This window comes from Belonocnema kinseyi, chromosome 2 (assembly GCF_010883055.1).
Source record: "Belonocnema kinseyi isolate 2016_QV_RU_SX_M_011 chromosome 2, B_treatae_v1, whole genome shotgun sequence".
NCBI classification, from domain to species: domain Eukaryota; kingdom Metazoa; phylum Arthropoda; class Insecta; order Hymenoptera; family Cynipidae; genus Belonocnema; species Belonocnema kinseyi.
In genome coordinates, this window is record NC_046658.1 from 86,526,577 (window position 1) to 86,541,124 (window position 14,548).

Below are 14,548 nucleotides of genomic sequence, written 5' to 3' on the forward strand. Positions count from 1 at the left end.
ATAGTCCGTAATACTAGTCACTTAAACATTTCCCCAAACCTAGGCATATAATTTTTTTAAAAAATTAAGTAATTCAATTTCTGTGATAAAATATAAATTTGTTAAATCGTTAATTATTTTTTCGCATAAAATAGTTAAAAAATTAAATTAACCGACGTAAAATATTTTTTAAAGTTTCTCTCCCCACCTATTTTTTGTTTCACCTCTTATAAGTATCCTTGCCTGAATCTTAAATCTGCTAGCATCTCGTTATCATTGGATTACATTTAGCCTACTTAAATTAAAGGACGTTTCGTGGATTTTACACCACTAGGAAAAGGATAAGTAATAAATAATAAAAATAAACTTAAGAAAAAAAGGAATATTTGTCATTTGCATCTTTCGAGTAAGATGTGGATTCCGTGTGATTATATAGCAAATTTGTTAAATTAATTGATCGCTCTCAGAGCGTGGATCGATAAAAATCTCCTCTGAATAAGTGAGAACCACTTTTAAAAAATCTCTCTCGGAAATCCCCATTGGTTCCGCCAACCACTTATTTATAATAATAAAAAAAAAAGCTAGCCCTTAAACTCTGATAAATTCTTTGTAAAATTATCCTAATGCGAGCAGCAATAAATCGCAATCAAACCGTAACGAAAACTATTCCTGGAATTTATAAAAAAAGAGCTAGGCAGTATTAATTCCTGAGTATAGGAATTAGGCACATACATTTGAGTTTAAGTAATTTATAATTTGTAATTTTATTATATTTTGTATTCTAAGTTTTTAATTTATACAACAATAAGTGAAAATATTGTTTACTAAGGAAGTTATAAAATCACGGCTGAGTATTTTCTATTAAAAAGAAAATATTTTCATTTTTTCGAGTTTATCTAATAAGAATAGTACGTTATCATCAAGTGCATTATTGTTAAATTATCAAATAAGTTATATTTATTAAATAATATTTTCAGGGATTAAACAGGGCTGAAAACTTGGGAATTTATATGCTATATCCATTTAAATTTCAGCGAATCTTTAAAAATATTGATTTTTTAAATTGAATTACTGTGAAACTCTTCTATAGCGCCGATTTTGGGGCTGACGGTGGGTGGGAACTAACTCATTACAGCTCGCTCTGCTTTTGTTTGTTCATGTCAAAGTAACAACCGCAGACCCCGCGCATCTCCTCTTACAACTGCGTACGGCGCGGCTTCGATTCTTGGAAGGGCTATATAAGGGAGGGCTATTGAAGGGTTTCACTGTATGAAGAAACTGAACTGTATTTAGAAAAATTCAAAGGAACTGAGAGAAATTGATATGAATTTGAAAAATACAATTGAGTCGAAACAAATTCCAATAAATATGAAATTAAAATATTCTCATACTTAAGCATAAATAAGTTTGAAAGAGAGCTAAAGGCGAACTGTCGAAAAAAATTCAGATTAAAATGGTTTGTTTAACAATATGTACTTATTAAGGGTCTTATATATTTGCATTGTGTTTAGGTGAAAGTATTAATCCCTATTTAATTTGAATGTTGCAGGGAAATGTTTTAAATAAAAACGTACTGAAGATATTTGTAGAGAATCCTTCAAGAAATAATATAAGCCCTACGACATTAGGATCAAATAATAATTGCAACATTTACCTAATGAGAAAACTAAAATATAAAAATATAAATGACTATTGTCAAACAAAAAATTGTAAGCGGGAATGTTTTTAGAAGTTTGCCTTTAGTTATATTTCAAAATTTAACAAAGTTACATTGAAAAATTTATTTACCCATTTTCTATAAAAACCACTTAAGTCGACTTCGGGACGAAATTGCCAAAGAAACTTTTCAAAATGTGTTTTTACAAACCAAAAAATACATGTCTCAGGCTGTGAAAACATTCTAAAACCATAATACATCCTTTTTTGTTTGTGAAAAGATATTTGGAAAAGTTTCTTTGGTCCTTTTGCGCGAAAATCAAAGTTAATTTAAATGGTTTTTCTAGAGAGCGACTTAATTGCTCAAATGAAACTTATGTGGTTAACCCCTTGTAGTATTTTTCCCTAATTACAAAACTAAGTACTCACATATTTGAGTATTTCCATGCAAACGTAATTAGATTACAAATTACAAACTACAATATATTGAACCCAGCTCTTTTAAGAAAATCCCTAGATGGAAATAAATTCTGAATGTACTTGTATATATTCAATAGACTCCTCTTTAGCATCCAAATTTACGCTCGGGATGGAAGCGTGTAAAAAATGTATGTTACGCTCAATTTGGCCTATTTTGAACATTTTTAAATTGTTTCATGAGTTTCGTGTTGACTTTCTTCGAAAACACCAGCTTTCTGATGATGTCTTTTATAATGAACTGTGAGATTGCCCCTTTGTCTTGCTTTATAAGGACACTCCGGACACTGAAATGCAGGTGGTTTTCCACCACATTCGACCATTTCATGACGACGCATTGTGCTTTTCCAGCGGTATCCTTTACCACAAAATCTGCACCTAAATTTCCTTTGTTGTTCGTGAGGAACGCCCATATAAATAACACTCAGATCTCTAGGTTGAGGCAAAACCTCGAATGAATCTGGAAAAACAACTTCTCGAGCTGAACGATCGTTACTTTCAAAACTATTGTTATTGTTGTTAATGCTGCTGTTGCTTCCAGAATCAAGATGACGTTCTCGCATCGACGAATTCATCAACCCCTGCTCACTTGTACTCCTTGATCGAATTTTTCTCACTCCCTTTTGCTTGTACTCCGAGCGCAGCAAAGAAAGAAGGGCTCCCATTCCTGCAACACCAGATCAAAAAGGCAAAGAAACCAAATTAAAAATAAGGCAAAACAAAAAAGACACGTACAAATGACAATCCAAGTCCCAGAACTGTGATGACGTGACGATGACTACTTACAAATGTGTTGTTAAAGTTAACCCTTAACCAGACCACCAAATTCCCATCCAAGAACCCAGATGCCACCGAGGATTAAAAATTTACAAGGGATGAAAGTTATAACAGAAAGAAGTAAAGAACAAAATTACATAACAAAGAAAAGATGAGGTTGCTTTTTAAATACAAAAATTGAATTTCATCAATAGGATTTGTTAATTCCGCAAGAAGTCTATCTTTGGTACAAGATCTCTTCATTTATTTTCCCATCACCTCGAAACCTATACCTATTTTTACAAATTCATGTAGTTCAATAAATAAAACAAAGACGAAATACAAAGTAACAACAATAGATAAATTTTCTTGCTGATAAATCACTAATCGCCAAATCATAAAATTGATAGTATATTTAAGAAGAAGTAGATACATTTCTTGTATAGTATAATCATCTAATATTATAATAAGCAACACATTTTTATATTTATGAAGAAATACATTTAAAAGACAAGAATTATTTCCAAATTTCAAATACAGTACCAAACAGACATTATTATATATTTTTTATAGCAAATGCATGATCGCTTGTTAATTTTTATCATTCACCTCTGACATCACCTTTTCCTCCTTAGGGCGTAAAAGGAACTTTTCACTACCTAGAGACTAAAAGTATAACTTTGACTCCGCTGAATTGGCAACGAAAAGGGTCGAAATCATGCATGTGTTATGAAAAATCATTTTTATAAGGGACGAACTCAACTATGAGCAAATATAATATGTTCTTGAAGACTCGTGCTATGAAACATTCGAACATCGCAAAGTGGACAGGCGTATCTTTTGGAAGTACCACACTCGTACTGCAAATGTCGATTGAGGGAACTTTTATTTTTGTAGCTGCGATCGCACTGAGGGCAGGGAAAAGGCTTCTTGAATTTTCTGGAACCCAAAGTAGTGAATTCTCCTGAAACAAAATTTTTAAGTTTTCCTCAACCAATTTTGCTGTGTGTATCGTAAAATTAATTTTAATAATAGTACAATAAAGCAAAATCTTATCGAATACAAATAGTAAAAAAACCCGAGGAAATCAAATTTATTTCTCTATCATTTATTATTACATAAGTAAGCCCAAGATAAAAAAGAATAACTTGTTTCCTGGCAAGGCTGATCTTTATGTACAGATTCTAAAGCATTCGCTGTAGGGAAAATTTTAATGGCCTCTTGAATCCTCGCCGAAACCTAAAAAAGAAAAACATAGAATCAGTAAAAAAATATTTCAACTCAATTTGTAAATTACAATAAAAGAGTTACTTACTCGTCTAGATATTTCTTTTCGCATCTCATACAAATCATAAATGAATAAAAAATCTAAAGTAATCAAGAGGTTTATCTTTTTTTATTAACAATTTGTTACAAAATCACCCGTAAGTAGTAAATGGTTCAGTTTCGGTAGACATATTTTGTATGTACACATATCTATGCAAAATTAAATATATATGCCATCAAAAGTAAGCCGTTTGAAACAAAATAGTACATGATGCACCAAGGGAGTAAAGCGGGACTTTTTCGATGAGTACAGTAAAAATACAATAGTCGTAAAAAGTTCCCTCCCTCTTAGTGAATACGATATTTTTTACAACAAATGCATGATTTCAGAAATTTTAATTTAATTTTGATATGAATTAAGAAAATTTTGGAAATTTATGGTACATTTATAAAGTACCAACAATTTTCAAAAAATAAATTTTTCTGAAATTTTGAACATGTAAATTTTTTTGGAATTTTCAACACTAAACTTTGTTTGAAACTTTTAATTTTTTTTTAATTTACGGTTGTTTGGAGTACCCAAAAATGTTGAAAATTTCTGGTAAATTTATAAATTACCAACATTATAAAAAATTTCAAAATTTATGGTACATTTTTTAAATTATCAATTTTTTTTAAATTGATGATAAATTAAAAAATTACCAAACCTTTTAAAATTTTGGAACTTTATGGTGAATTTGAAATTAATTTTTTTTTTAGAAATATATGGTACATTTATGGTTTAGACATTTTTTTTTAATTTTAGACATTTATGGCAAATTTCTAATTTACCAAACAAATTTTAGAATGTTAGAAAGAGTGACGCCAAAATAGGCTATTTTTAGCCTATTTTTTGGACCTCGCTAGCGACCTGAGGAAAAAATATAAAAAAATGTTACAGGTATTAAATTACTCGTAATTGAAAAGCAAAGTGAGCATCGCTTTTCGTTTTTAGAAAAATTTAAAAATTACCCCTATTTAGGGGTTGAGAAGACCCAACAAAAAATAAAAATAAAAAATAGGAAAAACCACTAATTATAAAATCATTTTTCACATCAACCCCTTCTCAATCAAGAAAATACGTGACTTTACTTTTGCAAAGTTTATTTTATAGAAAAAAAATACAATGAAAAATGATTTTATAATTTATGGTATTTCCTATTTCTTAATTTTGTTGGCGTCTTCTCAACCCCCAAATAAATATATCATTTTGGTTGCCAATGACGATTAATTTGATACCTGTAACATATTTTTATACCCCCCCCCCCCCCCCCCCCAAGGTCGCTAGGGACGTCCAAAAAATAGGCTAACTTTGGCGTCACTCTCGCTGGTAAATTTATAAATCACTAACAAATTCAAAATCTTAGAGATTTATGTTAAATTTATAATTTAAAAAAAAAATTATTTAAAAATGTGTAGTTTACTAAAATTTTTATAAATTTAGAAATGTATGGGAAATTTATAAATTACAAAAATGCTCAAAATTGTTGAAATTTATGGTAAACTAATAAATGACCAATAATTAAGATTTTTGAAATTATACGGTAAATTTATAAGCTGAATTTTTATTTTTATTTTCAAACTTTACGATATATTTAGAAATCACCAATAATTTAATTTCTTTTGGTAATTCATAGTAAATTGATAAATTATCAAAAAATTTTAGAAATTTGTGGTGAATTTATAATTTTAAAAAACTGTATAAACTGATAGTAAATTTATAAATTATGTAGTAAACATTTTCGGAACATTGGAAATTTACAGTAAATTTATAAATGACATAAATCTTAAAAATGTACAAATTTATGGTAAATTAATGATTTACCAACAATGAATATTTTGTTTTGAATTTTGTGATAAATTTATCAATTGACAAACATTTAAAAAATGTTTTAGAAATGTATACTAAATCTATAAATTATAAAAAATGTTTAATTTTAGAAATTTATGGTACATTTATAAAATAACAAAAAATGTTTAATTTTAGAAGTTTATGTTAAACTTATAAATTATTTACATAATTAGAATTTTTTTAACTTAAGAAAGTTCCGACCATTCAAAAATTTCCGGGAATTTTCTGTAAATTATGGCGAATTATGGTAAATCGTCGTATAACTTTAGTCCAGCTTCATTCGCATTAAAAAGGGCTAAAATCATGCATGTGTAATGAAGAGAATACATTTCTTAACTCTAATTAAAGCGAAGTTTGATTTTTTAAATCAAAGCATAGGAGTATTGAAAACAAATGCATAACAGAAAGCCGATTCTTTCGTTCAGTATCATTTATCACTTGACTGATCCTGCATCAAAGTGCTAAGAGAATTTTATTTTCAACTAAGTTCTGACTGTCGACCGTACACACGTTTCATGCCATGATGTCTGTGAGCGACGTGGGAATCAAGATTAAATTTTCGTTTAGAGCTGAAGTGGCAAAAAGGACAATGGTACTGGGGCAATTTTCCACATTCGAGTTTTAGATGTCTATATAGCGACGAGGCATTCGAATAGACTTTTTCACATTTTCCACAAGGGTAGATGCTCCTCCTGATCGAAGACATGCTTCTTATATGATCTGCAAAAAAAATTAACAATCAGAACGAAAATTTATTGAAAATTTTGAAAATATCTTTGTCAATCACCAAACAACAAACTCTTTCAAAATACTAGATACTCATCAACATACAGTATATATACAAGCAACAATCTCATTAAAACAATCTCAAAAGTCAAAAAATAATAATAAAGTACCTTGAAACTTTTTTCTGAAAATAAAATCCATGAAACTTCTCCAAATATCAATAATATTTTCTGAATTTGATTCTGAATCAGTACATTTCACTCATTCAGCTCAACAGAAATTTAGTAACCTTAAATAAAAAAAGTTCATAACATACCATAAGATACCAAACCAGCTTCAAAAATCTAAAAAAAAATTACACTATCTCCTCATTATTTCAAGTAATTTTTCTTCGCGTGAAGCTTAAAAAACTATGTGAATAAAGAGAAGGAAATTAAAATTTCAAAAAATCCTTTCAGCTGAAATGAGTCAATGAACAATTGATATATCTTCAATTTTATTAAACATTATTTAGTATACTTTTATTTATACATTGTAGTAAAATTCTTCGGCATACACAATAACATATTCCAAATATGAAAAACTTATTATAAAATACATTCTGAAGAATACAATTTGAGAAAAATTACCTTAGTCTAATTCCAAATTTTTGTATAATATAATGTGTAGTTATGGTAAGACTTAAAGGAACAGTTCAAATATTACCACTGCACTTTAAATATCACATTAAATTAGTCTCATACCCTTTATAAAAATTAGGTAACGATCGGATATAATAACTTCTGTTAAAATATATTTTCAAAAACCGTAAAGATTATGACAAGATATTACTTAATACAATAAATAAACAAATTATGCATATTTTAGGTTTCATAGGATACTCGGTAGGATACGCCGGAAACCTTTATAATTACAGTTGAATGTTGTTCAATCATATAAATGTTGGACCTTTCCCTTTTACCTCTGATCTTTCGCATTTCACCTCTAAAACCTTACCTTTGACCTCAGAATTCTGGTCTCTTACCTTTAACTTTGACCTTTGACCTAGCCTACAAAAACCATCTTTGAGGGCGCTTTCCAACCTCTCCTTGAACTGATTTTTTACACTTATTTTAAATTTTATACAACTTCTAGTTCACTTCCTGAGGAAAAAATGTAATATTTGAACCCTTCCTCATGTGAACAATTAAAATTATAGATTAGTAATAAAAGTATGCATTCTTGTAATATGGCACTGTAAAGCGCGTCCGGATTTTGTCCGGGCTGGACAATATGGACACTGATTGGGCATCGATTGATTAAGAATAGAAATGGCATTCCAATCTCGAGATTGGAGAACAGCTGGCCAGCAAGCTGGACTCCTCTGGAAATGTCGCTGTAGAGAAAGTTTCCATTTGTAGGACTTAGAACACGATGCACATGTATTCAAATCTTTCAGATCTGAAATTTGTAATTAAAAATCGTTTATCTTACCCATGTTTTCCGCATGAAATTTTTGAATGAAAAGAAGAAAAAAGAAGTTCCAACTCTCCCAATGAAGCGAATAGTTAAGCATATCAAATTATAATCTACACTGGAACTTGGAATGAAGGCGTCCGAGTTGATATCCTTTCGAGAACTGCTGGCGTTAGTATGCCCAAGGCTACTTCGAATAATATCCTAAGCCCGTCAAAATTCCAAGTTCCAATGTATTTGAATTTACGTGTTTTCTTAAATGCCTGTCAATAATCACAAAACTTAAACACAAGTTAGAGGCTTATTACACGATTGATCAAAGTATGGACAGATTAATGAAAAAATATTTTGAATGCAAAAAAGGCAAACAAAACAAATAATTATGATGAAAACCCGCGCGATTTATTTATATGTCGCAGTAATATTGTTCGATAATTTATTTTGTATGAGCAAAATAACCACTGATATTTTGGGCTTGTGCGCTTGGTCGTTGTAAGGATTTCACAATTTCCAGAAATTAAAGCTGCTTGGCGTCGACATTTTGGATTTTTCTTGTAATGCTGTTGAAGACTGTATTTCCACTTGTTAGTTTTGTGAGAAGCAACACGCTTGCTTAAATCTACAAAAAAAAATTGCAAAATCCCTCTTAGTAACTTTAAAATAATCAATTTAAAACTGACGTTTCACAAAATCATGCGTCTCACTAATAAATCCTGCATTTTTAGTTAATCAAAATATTTGTAATTTAATCATTGTCAAAACTTTATTGTTGGATAGAAACTATCTTCATTCGAAAGAAATGTCTTTATAAATATTACAACTGCGTTTGATAAATTTTGCACAACCGACCAAATGCCCCTTTGCCTCTGAAATTCTTTTACTGCGAAAAATTATAAAAAATGAGAAGAAAATGCTTTTGAGTTTTGAAGGAATACGAAATACCTTCTAGGCTTGACTGCGGATCAATAGATGTTGATGACTCCATCAAGGGTTCTAAATCTAGAAAATAATTATAACAAATTCCAAAGCTCAAACTAAAGTGAAATAAATATTATAAATATTTCAAATATAACCAACAAAAGAACACAGTTACCTGAAAATGAAGTTTCTTGCTCCTCAACTTTGATAAACATTTCGTCAAAAACATTTTGATTTTTGTCATTTTTGTGTTCACTGGGCAGAGAATTTTGTACGCTCAACGAAGCAATCAGTTCAGTAACTGGGCGTACTGTAATCATTGGTGCTACAACCTTATCTGAAAATTAAAAAAATTAAATTGTAGTATATTAATTTGTTTCTCATTATATATCTTAATACAATAATTCAGTTTTCATTAAAAAATTAAAATTCACCTTGAGAAATAGATTTCTCCCTGCTTCCTTCTTCTTGAACAAGATTCAGGCCAGATTCTTCAAACGAACTTGACTCTACAAAAGAAGCATTCTCTGAAAATAAAATAATAAAATATTTTGAAAAAATAAATGCAAAATTAATAACGAGAAAAAATCTAAGGAATGATGTGTTTAGTAAAAGATGCATGATAAGCGAGAATCAGTTTCTTTTGTGTTAATATATTTATTGAACTATAAACCTCCATGAAGTGTTAATGAAAATATGAAATGTGTTATTTACGAAGTGAAAGACTTCTTACCAAGATATTTTTTAAGCAAGCTCGGTCACTGCGGGGGAAAGTTTAGAGAATATAAATCGAACAAAAGGGTTACTTATTATAATTTATTACCATTTACATTACTTTTTCTAAAATATGGTAAACAAGATATATAATTTTTCAATAAAATTTTGCAAAATAAAATTTATATATATATATATAGATATCAAATGAAATTAATCAAAACATTCACTACACGCATGAAGGATTCGAATGTCTTGACCTCATGTGTTTCAGTAAGTTACAGTGCAACTTAGTTTTTTTTGGACAAAAAAGACATTGGTACTTTGGAAGTTGATTGCATTCTTCTCGTACATGCCGCATCAAGGAACTGTGATAAGCGTACGATTTACCGCACGTGTTGCAAATGTGATGTGCCATATAACCTGAAACGAAAAACAAAAAATTAATTAATTATTGATCACAATTTTCCAATTTTAATTCCTTTTCTAACCGAGTGGACGAGACATTACAATACACTGTTACATAAATTAGCAAAATTTATAATTTCAATTAGCCAAATTACCAATTACCAAATCAAACAAATGAATGAAGCGTTTGGTTTCAAAGCAAAAGTTTCTTTATTCTTTTCTTGCAAATAAAAATATTTCGAATTTCGATGTACTGCATTATACATAGATCAATCCATATTTTCTTCAAATTGTGAAATTGAGCCGTTCTCTAGAAAAACCATCCAATTCGACTTGGGTTTTCGGGCGAAATTAACCAAGAAACTGTTTCAAATGTGTGTGTTTAAAAAATACATATTTCAGATTGTGCAAACTTTCTGAACCCCATAATATACCATATTCTTTTCGGTTTGTAAGAAGCCATTCTGAAAATTTTATTTTGCGATTTTGTGCCAAAACTAAATTCGACTTAGGTGATTTTTCATGAGAACGGCTCCATTGACACATATAATAATATATTCAATTAAAAATATTTGAAAATATATTAATTTCTAGTTAGAAGACTTTTTTACGTTGATTTTCAATCCCGAATTAGTTCTGCAGCATGCTCTCGTCTCACGTGGTTGTAGAGGTTGAATTTCATAGGAATGATGCAGAAACAATAGGGACATTTGTACAAAACTCGACCGCAATCTTCTCTAACGTGACGATTTAAGGCCACCCTTGATTTATAGGATGCTTTGCATTCGAAACACAGATGACGCTCTGAAAGAAAATAAAATTTCAGTGAGAAACAGTTACATCTTAAAATCTTGATCATTAAAATTTTACCATACAGCATTAAAAATTCGTTTATTACTTCATTTACTATTTATTATTCTATATAATTTATGACTTGAATACTCGGCTATCATATAATTCGGTTTAAAAATTAAAGTTCCTCAGACACTGTCAAATGATTTCTATTCATACCAAAATGGGTTTCGAAACTTTATTCATATTTTTACGAAAATACATATTATGTATCAATAAGTACTACTTATGTGTGTAATTATGTAAGTACAAGAGTACTTTGATGCAGAACAAACCTTAATTCATTCAAACAATAAAATGGGATATTGGGATACATGCATGGTAAACTTAAAAACACCACACATAATTAACAGTCTCACTTCACCATTGCCTTGTGACTTTATACTTGTATAATAATATAAATTCTTCAAGACAGGATAATCAAATTTTAGATTACAAGACAGGTACATTTTTATCATACTTCTATATCACGAATCGAATAATTTTAGTATCTAAAATTTCATTGCACTGGTTATGAAGACAGTGGAGAGGCAAAAAAATGTGTGACTGTGAATAGAAAATAACAGAAGATATAATAATAATCGAGGAGCCCATCACCCAGGGCGGGCGATGCTCATCTGATCGCTGCCAACTTTTTTGCTCTCCCTCCTCTACCTAACTTCCTCTCATGCAGCTGAGGGACCAACAGACAGCTGCCGCCTTAGGGAGGGTCCTTTGCACTTAATTAGGAATAAAATACGAAATCTAACCTTTCTGGCTACTTTAATAATGTTACTTGCCTTCATAAGTTGAAAATTAGAGTAAGCACTGTCAAATATTTATGTCACCATTGAGAATATTTGACACTTTTTGTTGACCGATGTCACTATTTTTCCTTCGTGTAAAATTTTTGATGGCCCTAAAAAGGACAGATTATTTGAATCAACCCTTTTGAGGACCACCAAACACTTTAAACGAAGGAACATATTTTCCTTTGTTTTAAACACGAAGAAAAATACAAAATAATCGGTCCCTCTTAAAGCCACCGAATATTTTTCAGAGAAAAAATAGTGGCATCGCTCAAAAAAAGTTTTAAATACTAAAATAAGGTAAACAAATTATTGATGGAATCCTTAAAAATCGTAGACTTCGAGAAAAGTATTTCTAAATTACTAAGTTCAAAATGAAGAAAGGTTGTGTATTTCATTTCTCATTAATTACAAAGGACCGCACTGGCAAGAATCCCTCGGCCGCATGGGGCAGTTGGGTTGTAGAGATAGAGCAAGCAGGTAGACGTATCCAATGGACACTGACTCTCAGGGCACAGGCTGAACACCAGTACAATACTTGATACTACAGACTTTTAAAAAATCTGCTGAATATCATAAAATGAGAAACCTCTACAAGTTTTTCAGTTAGGAAACGTTCGACTTTTCATGGCTAAATCTCAATACTGCTTAGGACCAAGAAAATTGATATAAAAAATAAGTGAATATTTAGAAATGAAGAGTGTATTCTCAGTTTTTTTGAAGATCGCAAAATTTCTTTAGGAACATTTCAAAGCTCAGATTACACTATTTATCTTGGAAATTTATAAGTTTTTTAAATCAATTCGCCTTGAATCCAATAGGGGTTGAAATTTATGATAAATCGACCTTTCATAATTAATCTAATTAGTCTTGAAAAATGGTGCTTCTTGACACTTTTCTAAAAAGTGCTAAGCTGAACCACTTATTCAGATACCTTCTTAAACTCTAAAATTTAATCAGTAAAAAACACTGCTTCGTAATAAATTGGGACTCTTTTAAACCATGTGGATGGTTATATTGACAAATCAGTCGAAAACTGACTGAGCACTTTAGTCAATCATTATATTATTTAGTTTCAATGATTCATTAAATAGATTTTATTGCGAAAATCTGTCAATTTATCTGATAGAAATCATTAATGTTCACTGCATCATATAAACAAAAACAGAATGATTTAAATAGTAATTTACGCTGAATGAATCAGTGAGCTTGATTAGAACAAATTATTTATATCCTTAGAAAGTGGTAGACAAATCATAAAATACTTTTCACTACAAATTAGTCATTTGAAGTGACTAATCGAATCAGTTAGATTGAATAATTAAATTAGTTTAACATTGGCTGATTTAACTTTAGAGTCTATTTCAGCCATTCCACAATAAAATACAGTAGATTCTCACAAAGCGCCATTTACACCAAGCGCCATTTCCACAAAACGCCTTTTCTCGTCAATTACCTCTCCCTTCCATTACGTTATTTGCCGCAAAGCCTTAGAAGCGTGGCTCAGCTAAACGGGCGCTATGCGAGGACCTCGGTCTTAAGCTCCGGGCGCTTCGCGAGAGTCTAATGTGTTTTATTTCGAAACTCATCTACTTCCTGTACTTTAAAAGCGTAAAAATTGCAAGCAAAACACGATAAGTGGTAACGGCTCCAAATCTAAATGGACATGAAACAAATTCTGAGACTAAATACAGCTAAATAAGACTTCGAAGATCAGGCAATCTTCAAAGTAATCCTAGGAATTAAAAGTCTTCTAAGCTCGAATGACTGATAAAATTTGAATGCCTATTTCATCAATTATGATTTTGAAGAAGACACTTTAAAATGTTGTTCTGCTTGATGTGCGTGGAGGATGAAAGCCTTGAATGCAGCAAAAGGACAAAGTGTGCACTTGAATTGGGGCGGTTCGCATTTATGTTTCAAATAGTTGCTCCACATCTTGTAGAATTTACTACACTTTGTGCAAGTGTAGCCGAGCATTGTTTCGCCTATGAACATCTTCCGATAAGCTGAAAGCACAAAAGCAGACCGATTGTTAATATCGAAAATCGAGAGGATTTTCGTCAAATCCACATCGCACTCAGGAAAAAAGCATTGCATCTACAAGTGTACTACTATCAATAATGGCAGAGCATTTATAGTCTCATTGGAATCAAACACACACTCATCGCATTTCAAATTCTGATTAGATGTACTAGATACATAATTCTCCATTAAAAGCTTAAAAAGAGAACCTACACAATTCAGAATTTTTATTTGGATTCATATTCTTCATAATAACAGGGAATTACGAATCTTGTAATATGCTAAAGTAATAAGATGGTTTATCTGTCATTCTAAAAAAAAAAAAACGGATTAAAAAAATCCTAGTACGTTACATGGACTGCGACGCGAGAGTACTTCAACCGCCATGGTTAGATCAGGCGACAGGACTTCGAGCTTCCTGTTATAAACTCGGAGCGCTACCGCCATATTCAACCAGAAGCTGAAAGACTTTTCGAATCACGGTCCATGTAACGTGCTTTTTTTTAATACGCTTTTCTCGAGGATTGCTGAAAAGCGTATCTTATTACATTAATATATTACATGTTGCATAAATTACCTATTACTGGGAGGAGAATGAATCCAAATAAAAATCCGACAGATGCAGCTTCCGCTTGTC

General features: G+C 30.7%; 2 protein-coding genes across 2 annotated transcripts; both read right to left on the reverse strand.

Moving 5' to 3' along the window:
* Positions 1-2,279: 2,279 nt before the first annotated feature.
* LOC117182881 (gastrula zinc finger protein XlCGF64.1-like) lies at positions 2,280-2,777 on the reverse strand. The gene has a single exon (XM_033375994.1). It carries the CDS (start codon positions 2,775-2,777, stop codon positions 2,280-2,282), a length of 498 nt encoding a protein of 165 aa, XP_033231885.1.
* A 632-nt stretch (positions 2,778-3,409) lies between these two features.
* Positions 3,410-14,358, reverse strand: LOC117182882 (zinc finger protein 425-like). Its single transcript, XM_033375995.1, has 9 exons — positions 14,265-14,358; positions 13,839-13,895; positions 9,559-9,651; positions 9,300-9,461; positions 9,149-9,205; positions 6,536-6,745; positions 4,184-4,236; positions 4,017-4,107; positions 3,410-3,832 (listed from the first exon to the last, which is right to left on the reverse strand). Exons 1-9 carry the CDS (start codon positions 14,356-14,358, stop codon positions 3,627-3,629), a joined length of 1,023 nt encoding a protein of 340 aa, XP_033231886.1. The 3' UTR covers positions 3,410-3,626.
* Between the last annotated feature and the right edge of the window lie 190 nt (positions 14,359-14,548).

Excerpts from the sequence above, each read along its gene's own strand:
- LOC117182881 (XM_033375994.1), bottom strand. The coding sequence starts at position 2,777 with ATGGGAGCCCTTCTTTCTTTGCTGCGCTCGGAGTACAAGCAAAAGGGA.
- LOC117182882 (XM_033375995.1), bottom strand. The coding sequence starts at position 14,358 with ATGGCGGTAGCGCTCCGAGTTTATAACAGGAAGCTCGAAGTCCTGTCG. Across the intron at positions 13,896-14,264 it reads ACTCTCGCGTCGCAGTCCAT|CTTATCGGAAGATGTTCATA; the intron begins GTAACGTACTAG and ends TTGTGCTTTCAG. Across the intron at positions 9,462-9,558 it reads GGAGAAATCTATTTCTCAAG|ATAAGGTTGTAGCACCAATG; the intron begins GTGAATTTTAAT and ends TTTAATTTTCAG.